The 26656-nt window shown below is 35.5% G+C and overlaps 1 protein-coding gene across 3 annotated transcripts in view; it reads left to right on the top strand.

The window, feature by feature from the left end:
• FNIP1 (folliculin interacting protein 1) overlaps positions 1–26656 on the top strand; it is a 154305-nt gene that overhangs the window by 67450 nt on the left and 60199 nt on the right. For all 3 annotated transcript variants that reach the window (XM_027604862.1, XM_027604865.1, XM_027604863.1), the window contains exons 3-5: positions 18534–18668; positions 21854–21954; positions 22595–22669. In XM_027604862.1, the coding sequence (XP_027460663.1) occupies positions 18534–18668; positions 21854–21954; positions 22595–22669 (311 nt within the window). The remainder of the gene's footprint in view (positions 1–18533; positions 18669–21853; positions 21955–22594; positions 22670–26656) is intronic.

The raw sequence follows: 26656 nt of genomic DNA, 5'->3' as shown, positions 1-26656 counted from the left end.
TCTACACAATATTTTGAGTCTGTACATAATCATGAGATAGTTTAGACATTGGCAGTTGATTGGATAAAGGTAAATCATTTCACCTTTGTCTTTGCAGAGCAACATTCTATTTTGATATGATAAATATTGAAGTCACTTCTTGTGTCTTTCTTCTTAGTTTAAATCAATCTACCAGAGAAAATAAGGATTATAAATATTAATTTGGCCATACATTTCACCAAAAATTTTATTGAGAAAAGTTTTGTCCTAAAGTTGAGAAAGTAGTATCATAAATTATAAATGGAGAAGTAAGGTTTATAATAAGTCATACCAGATTGCTTCACTCTGTTCCCTTTACCAAAAAGAAATTAACGTTTTCGAATTTGGAAACAGCTGTAAGTTTCTGGGGCAATTTAATAGCAGCCTGAATCTGAATTTAAGGATTATGTTTGAAAAAAAAATTTTATTTGAAAGTATATTTCATTTGAAGCTACATCAGCATTAAGAAATGACCATTGTAAAAATATTTAATGAGGTCCCTTTAAATAAGACACATGACAGATAGTTTTCTTTGTAAAGATGCTAGATGGTCATAATTCACTTTATTGAGTATTTTTTAACTGGGGATGGTAGGGAGGAAGGTAGGTAGTATTTTCACCATGACACACTGATTCATAATCTGGGTTTGGTTGAACCAAAGAATTCTCTATGAAGAGCATGAATGACAGCACCTTATAAGGATAAAGAGATCATTTCTGTATTTCTATGCAAAGAAAATAGTGTGTATTTAGAGTATATTTAATGGGTTTGGGGAGGAAATGAGGAGCTGTGTGTTTTACATTTTAAATTCTGTGGTGGATTACATGAATGCTTTGATTTTGTGTCAGAAATTACTGGGTGTTATATGCGACTAATGAATCATTGAACACTACATCAAAAAATAATGATGTACTATATGTTGGCTAATTGAACCTAATAAAAAAAAGTAAGTACTTTGCATGCCTAAATACTGCCCCATAATGCTAAAATAAAATTATATTGATCACTGTATAGCTCTTCAGAACACATATATTCCAGCTCTATTATATTTAATGAAAAATGACTGTTGAACTGTAAAACCTGATTAAATTGAATACATTCAATCATTTTAATAAAGTAACTTCCCTAGTTTGTAAAAATGTATTTTTATTTTTTTGCATTCAATCCTCAGACCTTATTCATTTTACAGCTGAAATGTAAAAATTATTGAGATGTCATTTCTTTGAACAATGATGTAGCCAAATGTATCCTGTGTGATTTGATCACATGATACTATCCTTATCCTGGGCATTGTTTTTGTTTTCATGATAATGTAATGCTATTTCATGCGTCCTAGTGAAGTTATATGATCATTCTCATGCTTCAGCCTTCATTCGTTACATACAAGTAAAAAGTTGTACATCTGCAAATTCACATAACTTTGGGAAAGGTGAATACAAATTACAATGTGTGACTTTTGTACACTATGAAGCATTGTTCAAGTGCTAGTAGTTGAGTGTGAAATATATCAAATTTGGAACATTGGATTTTAGGTAATTGGAGTTGTGTAAAGTTAATATACAGGAATCAGTAAGCTCCATATATACTTATAGTTTTCAATTAGACAGTATGAAGAAAGCTAAGACTCTATTTAAAATAGCAATTTGAAAAAGTGCCTGTGCCTAACCTTTAAAAAGCTATGCTTTCAGAACTTTAAAAGTCTGAAAAGTACATAAAATCTTTTTCTTTTTTTTTTTTCAAAAGTACCTAAAATCTTACTTGAGGGAAAGGCAAAATATATTCTTGGGTCATACTCCCTGTCCTAATGTTGTCCATTCTCTGCAAGTTGCTTTGTAAAATAATGCAATCCCAATAAAAAATGGCACTCTTATTATTTTGTTTTTGGTGAAGGGCAGTATGAGGAACTAGGTAGTGGAATCTGGAGTTCAAATGGAAAAAAGTGAACAATAACTGGTTGAAAAACTGAAAAAGGACAGTGGGGATGAGCTAGCCCTACTAGATTGCGAAAATACTGTGAAGTTTCATTAATTAAAACAGTGTGTTATTGACACATAAAAAGAAAAAAGGAGTAAAATAAACAGTAAAATAAAAAATCAGAAATAGATCTACATCCACACAGGAATTTAGTGTATGATGAAGACATAAAGACTAGTAAATGGTACTGAGTCATTAGACAACTATTTAGAATAAAGATAAATTTGGGTTTATATCTCAAATATATTAGACATATTAATGTGAAAAACTAAAGCTACAACATTACGCAAAAAAACATGAATGAGTTCCTATATATTTGTGGAGAAGACCTTTCTAGCTATGATTTAAAATCCAGGAGCCATAAAGTAAAGACTCATAAATTTGACAGTCAAACCAAACAAAAACCCAACATAAAACCCCTAACAAACTCATGGTAAACAAAGCCAAAACAAAGAAACAAGGAAATAAAAACATCACCATAAGGAAAGTTTAAAATGATACCCTGAGAAAATGCTTTTTACAGTGTATAAGCCCCCAGTGGTGATCTTTCTATATAAAGAGTTCTTAGAAGTCAAAATAGGAGAATCACTTAAAAAATTGGGTGAAGGACAAGGGCAGAGAGTTCACATACAGAAGGCCATTACACATTTAATAGGATTTATGTTCTCATTCCTAATAAAGGAAATGAAAAATTATACTGTGATTTTAGTTCTTTCCTTTTAGCCTGGCAAAAACTCAAATGTTTAATGATAATAGTTTGCTACTAAAGTGAGTGAAATGGTGGTTGCCATGGAGGTTAATTTGGCATTGACTACCAAGACTGTATCTATTTTTCTGTTTTTTGTTGTTTTATTTATATTGATTTATTCCCTACTACACACAAAGGATTTAAATTGCCTTACAAAACCTGTAAAATACAAGAAGAGTAAATTTTAAATAGGTAAGAAAAGTAAGTCGAAGAGTACTTAAGATGAAGCTTATGTTTTTTTTTTTTTTAAGGTTTATTTATTTTAGAGAATGTGTGTGCACTCGAGAGAGTGTAGGGCGCGGGGGTGCAGAGGGAGAGGAAGAGAGAGAATCTCAAGCTGACTCCCCCCTCAGCTCAGTGCTAACTGCAGGGCTCAATCTCACAACCCATAAGATCAGGACCTGAGCCGAAACCAAGAGTCACATGCTAAACTGACTGAGCCGCCCAGTCTCACTTTACTGTTTTTATATTATCGTCATAACATCAGGTAATTAATGTTCACAGTAGGAGAAACTCAGTGATTGAAAGAGGATGAAGAAACAGTTCCTAAAATAGTAATCTCTTGTATGAAGATAAGGTACTATACAAAAGTCCCACCTTTTTTTCCTCCAGCATTATTGAAATACAGTAGACATACAACATTGTGTAAGTTTAAGGTACACAATGTAGTTATTTTACCTATGTATATATGGAAAAAGGATTACCATAATAAGGTTAGTGATCACATCTATCAAGTCACAAAGTTAGTTTTTCTTTGTGTGTGATGAGAACCTTTATTTTATTTATTTTTAAAGATTTATTTATTCATTTTAGAGTGCTGGGGGGAGGGGTTGTGGGGGATGGTGAGCAGAGGGAGAGGGAGAAAGGGAATCTCTAGCAGACTGCCCGCTTGAGTGAGGAGCCTGACTCAGGGCTCAGTCCCACAACCCTGAGATCATGACTTGAGCTGAAATCAAGAATCCAGTGCTTAACCAACTGAACCACCCAGGCACCCCTGTGATGAGAACATTTAAAATCTATCCTCTTGACAACTTTCGTGCTGTTAACTATAGTCACCATGCTATACATGACATCCTCAGAACTTATTCATCCTACATTTGGAAGTTTGTACTTCCAGAGTTCCAGCTTGGAATCTATGCATACTGTGGTGATGATAGTAATAATACCTACCTCAAAGGATTATTGTGCAGGAAAATACGGCAATGTGTGTAAGACCCCAAATGTAGCACCAGCCAAATTGTAGGTTCTTAGGCAATATCATTGCCTTTCTTTTTTAAATTTAATTCTGTTCACAGAAAAATAGAGGTAACTAAAATTCAGGTCATGAGAATGAACAGAGTTTTAGAGTTGAAAGAAATCCTACTGATGGTCCCATCCAGTGAATCTTCTGTGTGTGACAGTGTCCTGGGGCACTTGTTAAAAATATGATTCTCGTTCATCCCTAGAGATTCTTTTTTTTAATTTTAATTCCAATATAGTTAACATACAGTGTTGTATTAGTTTCAAGTGTACAAAGTAGTTACTCAACAGTTCTACACATTACTTAGTCCTCATCATGATAAATATACTTTTAATCCCCTTCATCTATTTCTTTTTTTAATAATTTTTTATTGTTATGTTAATCACCATACATTACATCATTAGTTTTTGACGTGTTCCATGATTCATTGTTTGTGCATAACACCCAGTGCTCCACGCAGAATGTGCCCTCTTTAATACCCATCACCAGGCTAACCCATCCCCCCACCCCCCTCCCCTCTAGAACCCTGTTTGTTTTTTTTTTAAAGACACTTTATGATTAAAGGTTTTATTTATTTATTTTTTTAAAGATTTTATTTAGTTATTTGAGAGAGAGACACAGCAAGAGAGGGAACACAAGCAGAGGGAGTGGGAGAGGGAGAAGCAGGCTTCCTGCCGAGCAGGGAGCCCAATGTGGGGCTCGATCCCAGGACCCTGGGATCATGACCTGAGCTGAAGGCAGACGCTTAACGACTGAGCCACCCAGGCGCCCCCCTCAGTTTGTTTTTCAGAGTCCATCATCTCTAATGGTTCGTCTCCCCTTCCGACTTACTCCACTTTATTCTTCCCCCCCTGCTATCTTCTTCTTTTTTTTTTCTTAACATATATTGCATTATTTGTTTCAGAAGTACAGATCCGTGATTCATCAGTCTTGTACAATTCACAGTGCTCACCATAGCACATACCCTCCCCAATGTCTGTCACCCAGCCACCCCATCCTTCCCACCCCCCACCACTCCAGCAACCCTCAGTTTGTTTCCTGAGATTAAGAATTCCTCATATCAGTGAGGTCCTATGATACATGTCTTTCTCTGATTGACTTATTTCACTGAGCATAACACCCTCCAGTTCCATCCACGTCGTTGCAAATGGCAAGATCTCATTCCTTTTGATGGCTGCATAATATTCCATTGTGTATATATACCACATCTTCTTTATCCATTCATCTGTCGATGGACATCTTGGCTCTTTCCACAGTTTGGCTATTGTGGACATTGCTGCTATAAACTTTGGGGTGCACGTACCCCTTCGGATCCCTACATTTGTATCTTTGTGGTAAATACCCAGTAGTGCAATTGCTGGATTGTATGGTAGCTCTATTTTCAACTGTTTCAGGAACCTCCATACTGTTTTCCAGAGGGGTTGCACCAGCTTGCATTCCCACCAACAGTATAGGAGGGTTCCCCTTTCTCCACATCCCCGCCAACATCTGTCGTTTCCTGACTTGTTAATTTTAGCCATTCTGACTGGTGTGAGGTGGTATCTCATTGAGGTTTTGATTTGGATTTCCCTGATGCCAAGCGATGTTGAACAATTTTTCAGGTGTCTGTTGGCCATTTGGATGTCTTCTTTGGAAAAATGTCTGTTCATGTCTTCTGCCCATTTCTTGATTGGATCATTTGTTCTTTGGGTGTTTGATAAGTTCTTTATAGATTTTGGATACTAGCCCTTTATCTGATATGTCATTTGCAAATATTTTCTCCCATTCTGTCGGTTGTCTTTTGGTTTTGTGGACTGTTTCTTTTGCTGTGCAAAAGCTTTTTATCTTGATGAAATCCCAGTAGTTCATTTTTGCCCTGGCTTCCCTTGCCTTTGGCGATGTTTCTAGGAAGAAGTTGCTGCGGCTGAGGTCGAAGAGGTTGCTGCCTGTGTTCTCCTTTAGGATTTTGATCCCCTTCATCTATTTCACCCATTCCCCCTGACCTCCCTTCTGGTGACCATCAGTTCTATAGATTAGAGTCTGTTTTTGGTTTGTCTGTTTTTTTTTTTTCCGTATTCATTTTTTTTTCTTAATTTCCACCTATGAGTGAAATCGTATGGTATTTGTCTTTCTCTGATTTATTTCACTTAGCATTATACTCTGTAGATCCATCCATGTTGTTGCAAATGGCAAGATTTCATTCTTTTTGATGGCTGAGTAATATTGAGTTATACACACACACACACACACATACACACACACTCACACTCAACCACATCTTCTTTATCCATTCATTGGTCAGTGGGCCATTGGACACTTGGGCTGCTTCCATAATTTGACTATTGTAAATAGTGCTGCAATAAACATAGTGGTGCATATATCTTTTTGTATTACTGTTTTTGTATTTTTTCGTTAAATACCCAGTAGTGGAGTTACTGGATCAAATGATAATTCTATTTTTAATTTTTTGGGGAACCTCTGTACTGTTTTCCATAGTGGATGTACCAGTTGGCATTCTCACCAACAGTGCACAGGGTTCCCTTTCTCGACATCCTTGCCAACATTTCTTTTTTCTTGTTTGTGATTTTAACCATTTTGACATGTGTAAAAGATATCTCATTATGCCTTTAATTTGCATTTCCCTGATGATCAGTGATGTAGAACATCTTTTCCTGTGTGTTTTGGCCATCTGTATGTCTTTGGAGAAATGTCTGTTCATGTCCCCTGCCGATTTTTAATTGAATAATTTGGATTTTTGGTGTTGAATTGTAGAAGTTCTTTTTATCTTTTGTTTACTAGCTCTTTGTGAGATATGTCATTTGCAGATACCTTCTCCCATTCAATAGACTGTTTTTTAATTTTGTTGATTGTTTCTTTTGCTGTGCAGAAGATTTTTAGATTGATGTAGTCACAGTAATTTATTTTTGCTTTTCTTCCCCTTGCCTTAGGAGACATATCTAGAAAAATGTTGTTACGGCTGATGTCAGAGAGATTACTGCCTATGCTCTCTTCTAGGATTTTGATGGTTTCAAGTCTTATAATTGGGTCTTTAATTTATTTTGAGTTTATTTTTGTGTATTGTATAAGAAAGTGGTCCAGTTTTATTCTTTTGCCTGTAGCTGTCCAGTTTTCCCAACACTATCTGTTAAAGAGACTTTTTCCCATTGTATATTCTTGCATCCTTAGTTGAAGATTAAGTGACTATATTATTGTAGGTTTATTTCTGGCCTCTCTATTCTATTCCATCAATCTTTGTATCTGTTTTTGTGCTAGTACCATACTGTTTTGAATACTGTAGTTTTGGAGTGGATGTTAAAATCTGGGATTGTGATACCTTCAGTTTTGTTTTTCTTTTTCCAAGATTGTGTTTGGATATTTGGGGCTTTGTGGTTCCATACAAATTTTAGGATTTTTTTTGTTCTAGTTCTATGAAAAAGGCTGTTGGTATTTTGATAGGGTTTGTGTTAAATCTGCAGATTGCTTTGGGTAGTATGGATATTTTAACAATATTTGTTCTTACAATCCATGAGCATGGAATATCTTTCCATTTATTTGTCTCATCTTCAATTTCTTTAATCATTGTGTTATAGTTTTCAGAGAATAGGTCTTTGACCTCTTTGGCAAAGTTTATTCCTAGGTATTTTATTCTTTTCAGTGCAGTTGTAAATGGGATTATTTCTTAATTTCTCTTTTGGCTGCTTCATTATTAGCATATAGAAATGCAACTGATTTCTGTATACTGATTTTGTATCCTGCAATTTTACTGAATTCACTTACTGGTTCTAGTTGTTTTTTGGTGGATTTAGGGTTTTCTATATATAGTATCATATCACCTTAGTTACTGAAAGTTTTATTTCTTCCTTTCCTATTTGGATGCCTTTCATTTCTTTTTGTTGTCTGATTGCTGTGGCTAGGACTTCCAGTGCTATGTTGAATAAAAGTCGCGAGAGTGGACATCCTTGTCTTGTTCCTTATCTTAGGGAAAAAGCTCTCAGTTTTTCACCATTGAGTGTGATATTAGTTGTGGGTTTTTCATATATGGCTTTTATTATGGGCTGTGTTTCCTTTAAACCTCCTTTGTTGAGGTTTTTATCATGAATGGATGTTATACTTTATCAGATGCTTTTTCTGCATCTACTGAAATGGTCATATGGTTTTTATCTGTTCTCTTGCTAATGTGGTATGTCATGTTGATTGATTTGTGAATACTGAACCACCTTTGCAACCCAGGAATAAATCCCAGTTAATTGTCGTGAATGATCTTTTTAATGTATTGAATTTGGTTTGCTAGTATTTTATTGAAAATTTTTGCATCTATGTTCATCAGGGATATTGGCCAGTATTTCTTTCATTTTTGAAGGTGTCTTTATCTGGTTTTGGTATCAGGGTGATGCTGACCTCATAGAATGAATTTGGAAACTTTCCTTCCTCTTCAATTTTTTGCAATAGTTTGAGAAGAATAGGTATTAACTCTTCTTTAAATATTTGGTGGAATTCTCCTGTGAAGCCATCTGGTCCTGGCCTTTTGTTTGTTGGGGGATTTTTGATTACTGATTCAGTTTTGTTGCCAGTATTGGTCTGTTCAAATTTTCTATTTCATTGTGATTCTCTTTTGGGAGATTACGTGTATATAGGGATTTTTCCATTTCTTCTAGGTTGTCTATTTGTTGGTATGTAATTCTTAGTAATCTCTTATAATCGTTTATATTTCTGTCATGTTGGTTTGTTATTTCTCCTTTTTCCTTTATGATTTTGAGTTCTCTCTCTCTCTTTTGCTGAGTCTGGCCAAGGTTTATCAATTTGTTGCTCTTTTCAAAGAAGCAGCTCCTGGTTTCATTGATGTGTTCTCTTGTTTTTTTTAGTTTCTATTTTATTTCTTCTCTAATCTTTGTTATTTAGTTATTTCCTTCTACTGGTTTTGGGTTTTGTTTGTTCTTCTTTTTCTAGCTCCTTTAGGTATGAGGTCAGGTAGTTTATTTGATTTTTTTTTTTCTTGAGGTAGGCCTGTATTTTTATAAACTTCCCTCTTAGAACCTCTTCTGCTGCATCCCAAAGGTTTAGACCATTGTATTTTCATTTTCATTTGTCTCCATGTATTTTTTCATTTCCTCTTTGATTTCTCAGTTGACCCATTCATTGTTTAGTAGCATGTTATTTAACCTCCATGTATTTGTGTTTCTTCTAGATTTTTTCTTGTGGTTGATTTCTAGTTTCATAGCATTGTGGTCAGAAAAGATGCATGGTATGACTTCGATCTTTTTTAGTTTGTTGATACTTGTTTTGTAGCCTAATACATGATCTATTTTGGAGAATGTTCCATGTACAGTTGAAAACAATGTGTATTCTGTTTTAGGATGGAATGTTCTAAATATATCTGTTAAATTTCTCTGGTGCACTGTGTCATTCAAAGCCACTGTTTCCTTGCTACTTTTCTGTTTGGTTGATCTGTCATTTGATGTAAGTGGGATGTTAAAGTCCCCTACTATTACTGTGTTACTATCCATTACTTTCTTTATGCCGGTTATTAGCTGCTTTATGTAATATTTATAATTGTTATATCTTTTTGTTGGCTTCTCTTTATTATTATATAGTATCTTTCTTTGTCTCTTGTTACAGTCTTTGTTTTAATATCATTTTGTCTGATACAAGTATTGCTACACCAGGTTTCTTTACAGTTTAATTTGCATGGGAAATGCTTTTCCATTCCATCACTTTCACTCTGCATGACTTTATGTCTGAAATGAGTCTCTTATAGGCAACATATAGATGGGTCTTGCTTTTTTATCCATCTGTCACCGTATGTGCTTTGATTGGAGTGTTACTTCATTTGCATTCAAAGTAATTATTGATAAGTATGTTCATATTGCCATCTTGTTACTTGTTCTATGATTGTTTTTGTAGTTTTACTCTGTTCCTTTCTTCTCTTGCTTGTTCTCTCATGGTTTGCTGGCTTTCTTTATAGTGATGTATTTGGATTTTCTTTTTTTAAATTTTTGCATATCTTTTACTGGTATTTGATTTATGGTTACTGTTAGGTTTATATATAACATATTATGCATATAACTATTAAGTTGATGTTAGCTCTAAGTTTGAACCCGTTCTTTTCTCCCCTTGCACTTTTTAGATCTATGGCATCATAGTTTATATCTTTTCATTTTATGACTCCCCTGATTTTTATGGATATGCTTATTTTTACTGCTTTTATGTTTCCTACTTTACTTGCTCCTACTAATGGTCTTTTCTTTCCACTCAAAAAGTCCCCTTTAACATTTCTTATAGGACCATTTTAATGGTGATGAATTCCTTTAACTTTTATTTGTTTGGAAAATGCTTTATCTCTCCTTCTATTCAGAATGATAGCCTTGGTGGATAGAGTATTCTTGGTTGCAGATTTTTTCTTTGAGCACTTCGAATATATCATTCCACTCCTTTCTGGCTTGCAGAGTTTCTGCTGAAAAATTGGTCGATGGGCTTATGTGGTTTCTCTTGTATGTAACTGTTTTCTTTTCTCTTGTTGCTTTTAAAAATCTCTCTTTGTCACTACTTTTTGCCATTTTAATTGCTATGTGCCTTGGTGTGGGTCTTCTTGGGTTGATATTGCTGGGGGCTCTCTGTGTCTCCTGGATCTGGGTTTCTGTTTCCTTCCCCAGTTTGGGAAGTTTTCAGCTATTATTTCTTCAGATAAATTTTCTGCTTCGTTTTCTCTTTCTTCTCCTTCTGGGATCCCTATAACGTCGATGTTATTGCTTGATGGTATTTCTGAGTTCCCTAAGTCTGTTTCCATTTTTAATTATTACTTTTTCTCTCTCCTGTTCAACTTGATTGCTTTCCATTACTCTGTCTTCCAGGTCACTGATCTGTTTGTCCACTTCCTCTAGTCTACTATTCCATCTGGTGTATTTTTAATTTCAGTTATTGATTTCTTAATCATTGATTTTTTTTTTTTTATGTTTTCAGTCTCTTTGTTGAGGGTGTCACTGAGGTCCTCTACTTTTTTCTCAAGTTCAGTGAGTATTTTTATGACCATTACTTCAAATTTTCTTTCAGGCATTTTACTTATCTCCATTTTGTTTAGTTATCTTGCTGTTATTTTTTTCCTCTTCCTTCATTTGGCATATTTCTGTCTCTTCATTTTGTCTAACTCTCTGTTTCTGTGTGAAGTCAGCTATGTCTCCTGCTCTTGAATAGGTGCCTGGGTGGCTCACTTGGTTAAGCGACTGCCTTCAGTTCAGGTCATGATCCTTGAGTCCCAGGATCAAGTCCCACATCAAGTCTGCTTCTCCCTCTGACCCTCCCCGCTCTCATGCTGTCTCTCTCTCTCTCACATAAATAAAATCTTTAAAAAAAAAAAAAAAAAAGTACTGGCTTTATGAAGAAGAGGTTCTGTAGTGCCCTGTAGTGCAGTGTCCCTTGTTCACCAGAACCTGGAGCTTCAGGGATGTCTCCTATGCATATTGCTTGCACCCCACTGTTGTGGCTGAGCCACATTTGCCTTCATTCCATCTGTGTACCATGGCTCTCTTTGCCTCTTGTTGGCAGAGTTTGGTTCCTATGTTAGTGAGCCAGTTTGGGGCTGCCTTGTTCTTGACGAGTCAGACCAGTCATTTTCCGGATATGTGGTAGCATGGAACTGCAGGGTGTTTTGCCTGTGTTGACCTTAGAAGCTTTCGTTGGTGGTAGGTGGGGCCCACAGTCAGACCAGATATCTGCCCCTCACTGCTGGACCTCAGTTGAACTGGTGTGTGTGGTTGTCTTCCTCTCTCCTTGTGCAGGAGTCACTTTGAAGTGGTCCTGGCACCTCTCAAGGCTGCTTGCATGGTGCCAGGTTTGCGCACCACTTTGGATGGGCTCTGGCCAACACGTATTGGAGGAGGCAGGTCTGCAGGAGAAAGGAGGGGCGGTTTCTTGGTATTAGCCAGGTTTGTGTAGGTTTGCTGTGGGAGGGGGCTGGAACCAGGCCTGGCTGGTGGGGGCATGTACTGAGGAGAACACAGGGGTGAGGTGTTCTGTTAGCAAGTTAGTTGGAGTTTGTTTGCACTGGGCTATTTCCCCCAGGTGTCTATGTGTCTAGCCTGGTGGGTGGGGTGGGGGCTGGAATGGTGTCTGACGGCTCCTTGTTCCTGGCGAAGTCTTCCAGGGATCCTTGCTCCTCCCTCACTTGCGCTGAGATTAGTAAACAACTCACCCCCTTGTCTACTCTACCGTTTTTCAGACTGCTCCTTCTGTGCTGTATCTCCTTGGGGCTGTTTGTGGTGCTGTCTCTTTAAGAGCAGGGGCTTCGTTTCCTCTGCTCTCTCTGCTCTCCCAGAGCTGAGCCTGCTGAATTTTACAGTTCCAGGTGTTTACTCCACAGACTGTAACAACTTGTGAGATTAGGTCCCACTGGTTTTCAAAAGCCACATGTTATGGAGATTTGTCTTCTGCATGTGGGTTCCCAGTGCTTGGGGCGCCAGGCCTGAGGGTCCGTTTTTTATCCCTCTCATGTGGATAGTCCCGTGGTCCATTTAACTCCTGATGGCTTCTCTGCCCTTCCTACCTTCTTCACAGTGCCTCTTCTCTACATTTAGCTGTGGAGAGTCTGTTCTGCAAGCCTTCTGGTTATTTTCTTGGTTATTTACACTGATGTGGGTGTTATCTAGTTGTATTCATGGGATGGGATGAAGTTAGGTAGGATCTTCCTACTCTGTCATCTTCCCCGGAAGTTGTATCTATTTTTGTTTTGACTCAGCAGTTTCACCAGTAATGTCATTAACAGATGAATGGTTAAATAAGCTGTAATGTATTCACACACTGGAATACTATTCAGCTGTATATATATATTAAAAAAGAGGATTTCTGAAGATAAATGGGAAGACTCTGTAGGCTTTTAGTGAACCGTAAAGCAAGGCAGAACTGAATTACTTATCGTTTCTCTAATAGTGGAAGGAAAGTAATACTGTGTTGCAAAAAGTTTTTAGAAGGACAATAATAAACCATTTGAAGGGATTTTACCTATTGGGAATGTGTGGAGTGGGAAACAGGGTACTAGATAGAAGGAGGGTTGGGTCTAGATTTCTGTGTATATACGTCTTTATATTGTTTTTACTTTTGAATCATATGAATGGATTTCTTATATACTTACCAAAAGTTGACAAAACAAGAAAAAAAGTTGGAAATTCATGTGAAAACTTTTGTAAACTGAAAAATACTATTTAAGTGCTGGTTATTTATTTGAATTTCAGTTGTGATATAGAATATGATACATGAAATACGGTTGGTTATGTGTCCAGGTTAAAATTTTTAATCCCTCAAGTCTTCCTTCCTCCCATCCATTTCCCCTTTCTGAACAATTTAGTCCTAAAACCATTAAGTAGGGCTGAAGACTTATGTTAGGTGTCAGAGGCATGGTGGCCCAGAGCAGAGTGTTAGAGCTCAAGTAAGTTAAGGAGGGCATCTCCACAAGTTGCTGCCTGATACAGCATTGGATGGGGAGGATATCCATCTTGGCTGTCTGAGCCTGAGGAAAATGTCCATGCACGTGAAGGAGTGACAGGGGAAATGAAAAACTGGTTTCATATGAGGGAGTTGATTAAATAAATACATATGAAGGATAACGAGAGGCCTGTTTTTCTGAATGTTAGAAAAGGAAGTTATAAATAAGGAAAAGGAGAAAACTAGAAGAACCCTGTGGTGTTGGATTGGAATTGGATTTATTGTGAACTTAAGCTTATATATATGTGTGTGTGTGTGTATATATATACACATATATACATAAATATGATAAACGTAGATATAAACTTGTTTATGTGTGTGTTAAAAACATATGTATACTCTTTAGTTCTGTCTACTGAGAAAGCAGAGGAACAGTGAGTCCCCAACATATGGGCATACGTAGCATCGAGATCTTATCGTCTAGATTCCATTTTCCACTAAAAGGAACCAGGGCTCCTTAGAGAAATGACTGGTCCTTGGGCTGAAGCAGGGAAGGAAAAGGATAAGCCTGGAACTTGTGATGAAAGCTTAAAAAATGATGAGAACATGTCAAAGGAACATGGAAGCCAGCTTGAAGGGGTTGTCACTGGCTAAGTAGGGAAAACTCTAGCACAAAAACAAATAATGATAGTAGCAAATTACAACCCATTGAATGAAATAGGAAACCATGAATTTATATGATGTAAATAAATTGAAAGATTGATGAGAAACAGTATATTTATGGCATATAAGTATAAACAGCATATGAATTTCATAGTCCCCCCCCCCAACCAAAATATTGTTAATGACAGATGAGAAAAGCATTTGTTTACAGTGGAGATGCTTGGTAGGCACCACCTTAATCACTTGATACTGATCATCAGTATCAAGAATATTATCATAAATGGGCATTGAGATCATATACCACATGAAAAGTGGCTGTATTGTGGTTATGTAGAGAATGTCCTTGTTTGTAGGAAATACACATTCAGGTATTGATACTTTAGGAGTTCATAGTGTATCAGGTAGTCAGCTTACTCCCATTTAATTCAGAAAAAATATTCTTTGAACTAAACCTGCAACTTGTTTGTGATTATGTGAAAATGGAAAAAAAAGTTAATAAAAATTATAATCTATAAAAAGCCAGATTTTTTCCAGTGATGTTTATAACTTATTTTTTATGCATTAGTAGAACGTATTGTTTTTGTGGGTTAAAAATAAAGTATGGCATGATTCCTTTAGGAATAAAAGTAAGATAAGGAAAAAAAAACTGAATCCTTTTGCCCTACAGTTGTGCTCATAGATGGCCTATGTCTACCCGAGGGTTGCTGACTGTGCCCTCTCCCCTCACTAGACCATCTTCCACGGAAGTTGTTGCTGTTTGAATTCAGAAAAGCCATGACTTCAGAATGTGAGAGAGAAAAGACACTGAACAGCTGGGGAGTTGGGGTAGGGGAGAAGGGTCTGTGTGTGTGTGTGTGTGTGTGTGTGTGTGTGTGTGTTTGTAGTAAGAACTTTTATGTACACTTTTATGCACATGTTTATGCTTCAGTTTTGAAACTGATGTATGTTTGTCCCTTTCCTTCCTATGGCAAATTGCTTCATGATTCAGATATTGGATATACAGAGTTCCCTCAGCCTGGAATATCTTTCTAGCCCTCCCATTCTTCTTTCACCTTAACTCCTTTCCTTTTTTTTTGTAGTCCCAGCCTCCTTGATCTCCCTAGACTAGGTTAAGTTCTCTCTTAGGCAGTTCACTTAAACATCATTGATCCTTAACCTCTTCATTTGTAATAGGGGGATAATAGAGTTGTTGTGAGGTGTAAAGGAGTGGCTTTATGTAAAATGGAATAGTACCTGAGCAGACAGTAAGTGCAATATGAGTTAGCTGTTGCTAACATGATTGGACATATTTGAAAAAATATATATATATTTATATATTATACATATACATACATATATTATACATATTTGTCTAGTTATTTGTTAAATATCTCTTTCTCTCGTTTGTTAGTTCCATGAGGAAAAGGACTGTTTCATTCAACTTTGTTTCTTAGTTACTGGTACATGTGTAACTCACATATTTTTTTAACTTATAAAATTGTGGTTTGCAACAGGTGCACTGAGTTTGGGTTTTTTCCCCCAGTTTTACTGAGAAATAATTGACATATATCACTCCATAGTTTTAAGATATACAGCCTGATGGTTTAATTTACATATACTGTGAAGTGATTACCACCATAGGTTCAGCTAACATTTATATTCTCATGTAGATAGAATAAAAAGAAAGGAAAAAAATCTATTTATGATAAAAATTATTAGAATTTGTTCTCTTAACTTCCATATAATATCATATAGCAGTGTTATCTATAGTTATTCTCCTGTACATTATTACATCCCTTGTACTAATTTATCTTATTACTGGAAATTTGTCACCTTTGACCACCCCCTCCAATTCCCTTCCTCCCACCCTCCACTTCTGGTAACCACACGTCTGAACAATATTTGTTTTTCTCTGACATTTCACTTAGCATAATGCCTTCAGGGTCTATCTATGTTGTTGCAAATGGTAGGATTTCCTTGTTTTCTATGGCTGATATAAATATATATATATATGATATTCAGTATATCTATATCTATATATCTCACAACTTCTTTATCCATTTATCCATTGATGGAAACTTAGGTTCTTTCCATGTCTTGATTATTGTAAATACTGCCATGAACATGGGGGTGCAGATATATTTTTGACTTAGTGTTTTCATTTCCTTTGGATATGTATTCCCAAAAGTGGAATTGCTACATTGTAATGTAGTTCCAAGTTTTAATTTTTGGAGGATCCTCCATGCTATTTTTCATAGTGGCTGTACCCATTTACAGTAGTGCACAAAGCTTCCTTTTTTTTTTTTTTGCCACATCCATGGCAGTATTTGTTGTCTCTTGATTTATTGATATACATGACCATTCTAATAGGCATGAAGTGGTAACTCATTGTGGTTTTAGTTTACATTTCCCTAATCAGTGGTGATGTTGGGTATCTTTCATGTCAAGCTAGCTGGGGTTTGCCTTTAAGTATATTATAGACCTACTAGTTCTTGTAATCTTGGTGAAGTTACTTAACCTCTCTGGGCTTCAGGTTTCTTTATCAGTTAAACTGGGTTATAATATCTACCGTTCTGAATATTACAGAAAATATGCTTGAAGGCCTATAATTTTTTTTTTAAGATTTTATTTATTTGAGGGCGCCTGGGTGGCTCAGTTGGTTAAGCGACTGCCTTCGGCTCAGGTCATGATCCCAGAGTCCTGGGATCGAGTCCCACATCAGGCTCCTGGCTCAGCGGGGAGCCTGCTTCTCCCTCTGACCTTCTCCCCTCTCATGCTGTTTCTCTCTCTCTCTCTCAAATAAATAAATAAAATCTTTAAAAAAAAAAGATTTTATTTATTTGAGAGAGAGAGAGAGGGAGAGGAAGAGAGAGAGAGATCACAAGCAGGGAGGAAGGGTAGAGGGAGAAGCAGACTCCCCTGAGCAGGGAGCCTGATGGGGGCTCGATCCCAGGACCCTGAGATCATGACCTGAGCTGAAGGCAGACGCTTAACCGGCTGAGCCACCCAGGCGCCCAAAGGCCTGTAATTTTGATGGTGATCATTAAGTAGAAATTTATTAAGATGTGGCCAACAATATCAGTACTAAAAATAATCAATAGTTTTAGTAAGTCTCTAAATGAAATAATATAAATGGAAAAACCTAGTGAAGTTCCTGACTCCAAATTAGGCATTCAGTTATTTCAGTAGGCATTCAGTTTTTCTTACTTCAACTTTTTTCTGTAGTATTGACAACTAAAAACCAGTAAGCATATGCTAGTTCTAGATGCTGTATAGGGCACTTTATATATTTATTTATATGTAAGTACATAATGAGATACACACACACACCCCTTAAGTGTCACAAATACTCTACCCACTAGGTAGGGTTTTTCTCTCCATTAAATAGATAAGCGTAGAGAGGTCAAGTAACTTGCCAAGGAGCCAATTAAACAGGATTTAAATTCATGTCTATTTAGTTTTAAAGCCTTTGTTCTTTTTAGTTTATCGTGCAGTCTCTTTACATTTTTGGAATTATCATGTGTTCTCTTTTACAATCCCTTTGGTGATGGTGGCAACTTGTAAAATAATTGGCCTTCAAAAATTGTAATTTCAGTCAGATTACTTCTTCTGAAAACCTACCTGAGGTCTTTTACAGGGGAGAGGTCTTTTACATGGAAGAGTTACATACTGGTAATTGTGATAAAGCACCAGAATACTTTTAGGGTATCAAAGTCCTTGGTGGATTGCAACTTCGGTAGTTGTGAGCAGTGAAAGCTCTAGAACCTGTGGGGAAATTAGGAGGAAAGCAAGAGCATAGAGAAAAAGAAATAGAAATACGTGATTCTTCCGTACTACACCACTGTACAGCCTTCTGGTCCTAAACTCAGCTGTTATTAAAAATCTAACTGTTCAATACATGAATACATTCTCATTTCAAAATAATAAACATGTGTTCATATATGTAGAGACACACACATTTAGTAAAATATAAAAGCTTCATTTACATTTCTCCCATCCCTGTATCTCTCCATAGTTTTTTTCATAAAACTATCTTAATGTTACTTAATGAAAAAAGGTTTTTTCATAAAAATATGTTACTTAATGTTAACCTGTAATGTGTGTATTGTTATATTTAAGTGAGTTAATATTTTAAAGTTTCTCCATTTTAATTTCTTATATGGGAGAATATTGATAGATATAACTCACACAAACAAAAGGCCTAAAAGGGGGTTTGAGATCAAATAATTTGAAAACTGCTGTAATATATTATGTCACTAGTAATGAACATTGTTGTAGACCATAATAATATAGAAAAATTCTATGATTTGATAATCTTGGTGAGAAAAGCACAATACAAACGCCACAAGAATGGAAAACAGTACTGGAGAAAATGCAGTAAAATGCAAATCATTTTACCAAGGTTATATTATTTTAAATGATCTCATACTTGGTTTTTTCAAAGGTTTTTATACTATAGTTAAACTTGTATATGATGAAAAGTCTTTTATAATATGAATGGGCATAATATCTCTATTTCAGAAACTCTGTAGTGATGCTCAAGTAAAAGTCTTTGGGAAATGCTGCCAACTGAAACCTGGAGGAGACAGTTCTTCCTCACTGGATAGTTCTATGACTTCATCTTCTGATGTAAAAGACCAGTGTTCTAAGTACCAAGTAAGGTCATTGATGTCATTTATTTATTCATTCATTCATTCACTCACGACTACTTTTGAGTACCTACAATGTGTTATGCACTATCCTAGGGGGACTGGGGATATAACAGGAACTAGTCCTTAACTTACTGGGGAGGCAGGTAATTAAATAAGTAAGTTTATGCAGTTTGATAAATCTTAGGAGAAGTTCAGAGAACTATGGGCATAAGGTAGCAAGGGGTAGTTTTTCCCTTTTATTTCCCAAATCAGATTTTTTGGGCTACCAGAATAATTTATTTTAGATACTTTTAAATTATTGAAATACAAATATAAATATAAACTAATAATACAGTTTGGCTGTAGTATGAAATTAAAGTATGATTGGAAGTATACACATGCAGAAATGGACATTTATATATTTCAGAAATAATCTGACTCTTTTAAAATACAAAGTTAAACAAATTAGTACCTAATGGGAACTTCTGTATAAACTTGTTATATTTTACATTAAAATTAAGTGTTTGGCTTCATACCAAGTGAATGTCATCTATGTGAATTTGTGTCATCCAAGTTTGCATGAATGAATCACAAGTGTTTTATATTTAGAAATATCAACATGGAGTTCTGGGTCTTTAAATTATTTGTAATTAGGTAATTGTGTTTGGATGGGAAGTGACTCTTCTATCATGTAAATGTGACAGTGTATATGAAAGAGCTCTGAAGTGTTTAAAATCCAGATACTAGGAGGTACTATATAGTTGCCCCAGGGGTCTTCCCCTCTTTCTCCTCCAGCTTAAGCATGATACCTTAGTAAGTTCCTAATAGTGTTATGCTATGTGACATCATCATACTTATACCAGGTTGGGTGTTTGCTGATTTGATGAATTGTGTAAACTTGCATTTCTGCCTAATATAATGCAGTTAAAAATGAATATTAGCACATGGATCCAGATTGTAGAAACCCTGAAGCATTGAGTGATTGTACCCTCATGTTGCATCAAGATCCCTAGAGATTTTCTTTTTTAAAGTTCATATTCCCAGGCTATGTGCCCAGATATTCTGATATAGGCTCAGTATGGTCCTGGAAATCTGCTTTTTTAGCAAGAGACATTGAATTATTGTAGCATATAGTTCACTACACTTGATAAATGTGATTTTGGGTAACTAGAACATTATCTTTGGTCTACACAGATTATTACAGATTAATAGCTTCTAGCAATAGGTACTTAAAAAATTGACCTTTTAAATAAGGGCCTTATTTAAAAAAAGCATGAAAGATAATAGTACTTCTTAAATTATAACGTTTATTATAGATTATGTTTTATAAAAATATATAACATGCCAGTGACATTCATGATAACTGTTTGATAGGTATTAGAGCAGGCAAGGATAAGCTTTACTGGCAAACTATATGGTCTAATAAAATTTAAACATGAACTTATTTTTACTATATTTTGCGTTTTGAGGACTCTTTTCCAGTTTTAGTAGTAAAATCTGTAAATGCTTTGATATTTGAATTCATAATAGTTTTGAAGATTGGCATTGAGCTTAAAAAAAAAAAAACCTTCACACGATCATTAAAATTTAAGAATTATTCGCTCTGTTCCTAAATGTTGTTTTTAGTACCCAAACCTTTGTGTTTTGAAATAAAAATTTTTATCTTAATCAGATCCCTAGATGAGTTATTTTTGTAAGTAGGTATATCAGAAGTGATTTTTTTCTTAAGCATTGGCTTTGTTTCTTTATTAAAACAAGATTAAGACTATAATACCTAAGAGAGAAAAAATAATATGTAAATGAATATATATAAAAAAACTGATACAAAATAGTTACATATAATGAGATTGCTATTTGAAGATGCCTTTTTAGGAAAGCTAACAATGTAAATATATAGATTTTTTTAAAACCCAGATGGGCATTAAATAAGCAGAAGAGTAGAAGAATCATATAAAAATAAAAATAGTGTACAGTTATATTCCCTGGGCTCCACATGTAAAATGGGGGTCTTCAACACTTTGTTATCATCAGAAGAGTCTTTTAAATATTTTTTAAAACTCCTAATTTTTTATTTTTTATGATGGAATGGCTTAGTGAAATTTGTGAATAATACTCAGTTATTATCTTAGATAGTTATTTAGGTCCTCTTCCTTATCACTTGTTTTATTATATAACTGTGTAAGTTAGGAATTGCATTATTCCTAGGGATTATTTTGTTCACGTGACAAGTCTGAAAGGCCGTCTAGGTATGATACATGGGTTTCAAGATGGCTTTACAAACCAAGGCATCTTTATCTTTCTACTTAGCTAAAGTTAATGTGTAATTATTGCCTTGTGGTCCTAATATGGCATCTCCATCTCCAGTGACTTCCATTTATATCTCATTGACCAGGCCTTTGTTGAATGCATATAAATGCATAAGTTCTGAAAGTGCTACTCCAACCATTAGTTTAACCTTTTGGATGTAGAAACCAACTCACAATTTGTCTACAAGGGAGGCTGTGAAATGCATTTGGTGGGGGGGCAACATTGCTGCCCTGAAACAAATTAAACTTCAAAAGTAAAGAATAAGATATTTTGTGGGTAATTAGTGATATTTACCACAGTATCTAATTAGTAATCAAATGGATGAGTTCAATTTTACTTTTTTTCTGACTTCTATGATGACAGAGACATTTAAAGAATAATGGAAAGGAATAACTTTTAATTGGAGTTCTTTTGAGAGCAAGACATTGTAATGTTTTAAATAAGTCCTTTTAAAAAGTACAAAATAGATATAAATTACCATGTTTATAGATACCTCTTTTGCACAGGAGTGGTAAAAACTGTTCTGCATGTTTAGTGAATTCTATTTCTTATTTTCTGCCCTGGAGAAACATTGCATATGCAAAAGATGTGGTTAACAATGTTCATTTAAGCATTAAGTATTATAAAAACCTGGAAGTAACTTAATGTCCAGCAGTAAGGTGAACTGTGGTATTTAGAATACTATGCAGCTCTTCAAGAGGAGTCTTTGTATAACAATATGGTTGATCTGTAACACATTGTGAAATGAAGAAAATCAAGCTATAGAACAGTGTATACAATGTAGAGTCACTTTTTAAAAAAGTATATGTAGAATAACTGTAGCAAAGGAATTTTCAGTAAAATTCAATATTTGAAATAGGTTTTAAATTTTGCAGTTTTATTAATGTTATGGTTATTTTTTAGGGTTCTCGGTGCTCTTCTGATGCCAATATGCTTGGAGAGATGATGTTTGGCTCAGTAGCAATGAGCTATAAAGGGTCTACCTTAAAAATTCATCAGATCCGGTGAGGGTTTTTCTGATTTTTCATAATCCATTTTAGAACATGTAATTTTTGAAGATGGGAGAATTTCCTGTAGTTTTCACACAGATTGAGCATGTCAGATTTATGGTGTTTTATGGGTTTCATGCTACTTCATGACTGTTGTAACTATGCAATGAAATCTTTGTGATTTATACTTATTTTGGTGGGGGGGATGGGAACAGGGAGAGGGAGAGAGAGAATCTTTTTTTTTTTTTTAAGTATTTATTTGACAGAGACAGACACAGCGAGAGAGGGAACACAAGCAGGGGGAGTGGGAGGAGGGAGAAGCAGGCTTCCCGCTGAGCAGGGAGCCCAATGCGGGGCTTGATCCCAGGACCCTGGGACCATGACCTGAGCTGAAGGCAGATGCTTAACGACTGAGCCACCCAGGCGCCCCTGGGAGAGAGAGAATCTTAAGCAGGCTCCATGCACAGCATGCAGCCTGACACCGGGCTTAATCTCGCAACCCTGAGACCATGACCTGAGCCAAAATCAAGAGTCCAACATTTAACCAACTAAGACACCCAGGCGCCCATATACATTTTTATTTGTAATAAATTGAGAAGTTCTTTATGTTTTAGTTTTGATCTCTCTCTCTCTGTCCCTTTCTTTTTCTTCATAGTTCCCCTCCACAACTCATGCTCAGCAAAGTTTTTACTGCACGGACCGGCAGCAGTATCTGTGGAAGTCTCAATACGTAAGTGATTTTGAATGCTGGGAGAAATGGATTATTTAGGATGTGCTAAGTGTGAAAACTAACAGATTGTTCTCAGGGTTGCAGCTTAAATTGAGATTTTCTTCCATCTCTTAAGTTTGAAAGTTTATGGAGGTCAGGCTTTTTTCTTCTAGCTTTAATGAGATATAATTGACATCCAACATTGTGTAAATTTAATGTGTACAACACATTTATTTGGTACATTTATATATTACAAAATGATTACCACCATAGCATTAGCTAACACCTCCATCCTGTCAAAATTGCCATTTCTTTTTTGTGGTGAGAACAGTTAAGATTTACTCTCTTAGCAGCTTTCAAGTATATAAAATAACAGTATTATTAGCTATAGTCAGTATGCTATACGTTAGATCTCAGAACTTAAAAGCCCTATAACTGATGTTTGTACCCTTTGACTGTTATCTCCCCATTTCTCCCACTCTCAACTCCTGGTAACCACCACCCTGGTTTCTGTTTCTCTGTGTTCAGTTTTTTATATTGCACATGTAAGTGATACTATACAGTGTTTGTCTCTCTCTGACTTATTTCACTTAGCATAACACCCTTAAGGTTCATTCAGATTGTCGTGAATGGCAGGATTCCCTTTTCTCATGGTCAAAATATTCTTCTGTGTGTGTGTGTGTGTGTGTGTCTTTGTGTGTGTGTGACATTTTATCCATTCATCTGTTTATAGACACTCAGTCTGTCTCCATTTATGGATCATTGTCTCTAATGCCACAGTGAACACCTGAGTGCAGATATCTCTCAGATCCTCATTTTAGTTCCTTCGGATATATATCCAAAAGTGGGATTCCTGGATCATACAGTAGTTCTCTTTTTAATTTTTTGAAGAACTTCATACTGTTTTGTGATCAGAGTGGCTGCCTCAATTTATATTCCCACCAGCAGTGCAGAAGCATTCCCTTTTCTCAATACCCTGTCCACCACTTGATAATCTCGTCTTTTTTGATGTTAGCTATTATAAAAGGTGAGAGGTGATACCTTGTTATGGTTTGATTTGCATTTCTCTGATGATTAGTGATGTTGAGCACCTCTTCATGTACCTCTTAGCCATTTGCATGTCTTCTTTGGAAAATTGTCTATTCAATTCTTCTGAATATTCAGAAGAAGTATTAAGTTTTTAGTCAGGTTCTTTGTTTTTTGCTACTGATTTGTATGAATTATTTATATATTTTGGATATTAACCCTTTATCAGATAAAGGATTTGCAAATATTTTTTACCATTCCATAGTTTGCCTTTTTATTTTGTCAGTTGTTTATTTGCTGTGTAGAGGCTTTTTAGTGTGATGTATTCCCATTTACTTATTTTCGCTTTTGTTGCTTGTGCTGTTTGTGTCATATCTAGGAAACTGCTGCTATGACCATTGTCAAGGAGCTTTTTAAACCCTGTGGTTTCTTCTAGGAGATTTGCAGTTTTGGGGTCTTTTGTTTATATCTTTAATCAATTTTGAGTTCGTTTTTGTGAGTGGTGTAAGATAGGGTTCTAATTTCATTCATCTGCAGGTGGTTATCCAGTTTTCCCATCATTATTTATTGAAGGCACTATCCTTTCCCAGTTAAATGTCCCTCATCAAATATTAGTTGACTGTATATACAGGGTTTTTTTTCTAGGCTCTTGAATTCTGTTCCATTGATTTGTGTGTCTGTTTTTATGCCAGTACTATACTGTTTGATTATGTTAACGTTGTAATATAGTTTTTCTTAGGATTGCTTTGGCTATTAACGGTCTTTTGTAGCTCCCAGCAAATTTTAGGATTGTTTTCTTATTTCTTGGAGAAATGCCATTGGAATTTTGATAAGACTTGCATTGAATCTAAAGATGACTTTGGGTAATGTGGACATTTTTAACGGTATTTGTTCTTCCAACCTACTTTTTGAGGGTTTTTTTCCATGGAAAGATGTCTTTTGTCATATGCTTTTTCTCTCTTTCTTTCTCTCTTTTTCTTTCTTTCTTTTAAAGATTTTTATTTATTTGAGAGAGAGAGACAGAGATAGTGACAGAGAGCATGAGTGGGGAGGAGAGGGAGAATCAGGCTCCCCGCAGAGCAGGGAACCCAATGCAGGGCTCCTTCCCAGGACCCCAGGGTCATGACCTGAGCTGAAGGCAGACACTTAACCGACTGAGCCACCCAGGCACCCCGGTCATATGCATTTTCTGCATCTGTTGACATAATCATGTGATTTTTATCTTTCATTCTTTTAATGTGGTAATTCTCATTTATTGCTTTGTGTCTATTGAAGCATCCTTGCAGTCCACTGATAAATCCCACTTGATCATATTGAATGATCTTCTAATGTTCTGTTGAATTTGGTTTGTTAATATTTTATGGAGAATTTTTGCATTTATAATATTCAGGAGAAGTGATCTGTAATTTTCTTATAATGTCCTTGTCTGGCCTTGGTGTCAGGGTAATGCTGACATTACAGGTGTCAGGCCTTGTAAGATGAGTTTGAGTTTGTTCCTTCTTTGATTTTTGGAACAAATTGAGTAGAATTGGCATTAATTCTTCTTTACATGTTTGGTAGAATTTACCAAGGAAACCATCTGGTCCTCTTGGCTTTTCTGTGTTGGGAGGTTTTTGATTAATGATTGATTTTCCTTACTCATTATTGGTCTGTTCAGATTTTTTATTTCTTCATGATTCATTCTTGGTAGGTTGTATGTTTCTAGGAATTTATTCATTTTTTACAGATTATCTGTTTTGTTGGTGTGTAACTGTTTATAGTGGTCTCATGATCCTTTTTATTTGTATGGTATCAGATGTAATGTCTCCTTTGTTTTTGATTTCATTTATTCGAGTCTTCTCTTTTTTTTTCTGAGTTAGCTAAAGATTTGTTGATTTTGTCTCTTCAGAAAACCAGCTCTTAGTTTCATCGATCTTCAGTGTTATTTTTCTTTTTTCTATTTCATTTATTCTCCAATTGATCTTTATTTCCTTCCTTCCTAACTAACTGTGGGCTTTGTTTTTTTCCTCGTTTTTTGAGGTGTAATTCAATGTCATTCATTTGAGATCTTTTTGGCTTCTTACTGTAGACATTTATTGCTATCACTTCCCTCTTTGAACTGCTTTTGTAACATCTCACAGGTTTTGATATGCTGTGCTTCCATTTTTGTTTCAAGGTATTTCTTGATTTTCCTTTTGATTTCTTCTTTGACTCATTGGTTGTTCAGGATCATGTTGTTTAATCTCCACATATTTGTGAACTGTCCAGCTCTCCTTTTGTTACTGATTTTTAGTATTATACCATTCTGGTCAGAAAAGATACTTGGTGTGATTTCAATCTTCTCAAATTTACTAAAACTTGTTTTGTGACCTATCATGTGATATGTATTAGAAAATGTTCCATGTCCACTTGAGAAGGATGGTATTCTGCTACTCTTGGATATATCTATATATGTATTTATCTGTTAGTTCCATTTGGTGTAAGGTATGGTTCAAGTCCAACATTTCTTTGTTGACTTTCTGTCTGGATGATCTGTTCATTGTTGAAAGTAGAATGTTAAAGTCCTTTACTAATTATTGCACTGTTGTCTCTTTAGATATGTCAGTGTTTGCTTAATATGTTTAGGTGCTCTGATGTTGAGTGCATTTGTATTTATGATTGTTACATGCTATGTCTTCTTGATGAATTGCTCCTCGAATTATATGACCATTTTTCTCTCTTGTTACTGTTTTTGGCTTGAAGTCTATTTTTTCTGATATAAGTATAGCTTTCTCTGCTCTTCTTTAATTTCCATTTACATGGATTATCTTTTTCTGTTCCTTCACATTGAGCCTATACATATCCTTAAAGCTGAACTGAGTCTCTTGTAGGCAGCATATTGTTGGGTGTTTTTTTTTTTAATTCAACTGCTCTCTGTATGGAGTCCAGATTACTTCTCATTTGAGTTTAGTTGAAGAATAGGAAATGTGCTTTCTCTTTCTCTAATTTGCTTCTAGAAGCTAT

This window comes from Zalophus californianus, chromosome 5 (genome assembly GCF_009762305.2).
Source record: "Zalophus californianus isolate mZalCal1 chromosome 5, mZalCal1.pri.v2, whole genome shotgun sequence".
In the NCBI taxonomy this organism is placed as follows: domain Eukaryota; kingdom Metazoa; phylum Chordata; class Mammalia; order Carnivora; family Otariidae; genus Zalophus; species Zalophus californianus.
Note: the sequence above shows the minus strand (reverse complement) of the source record. Positions and strands in the feature narration are given on the sequence as shown.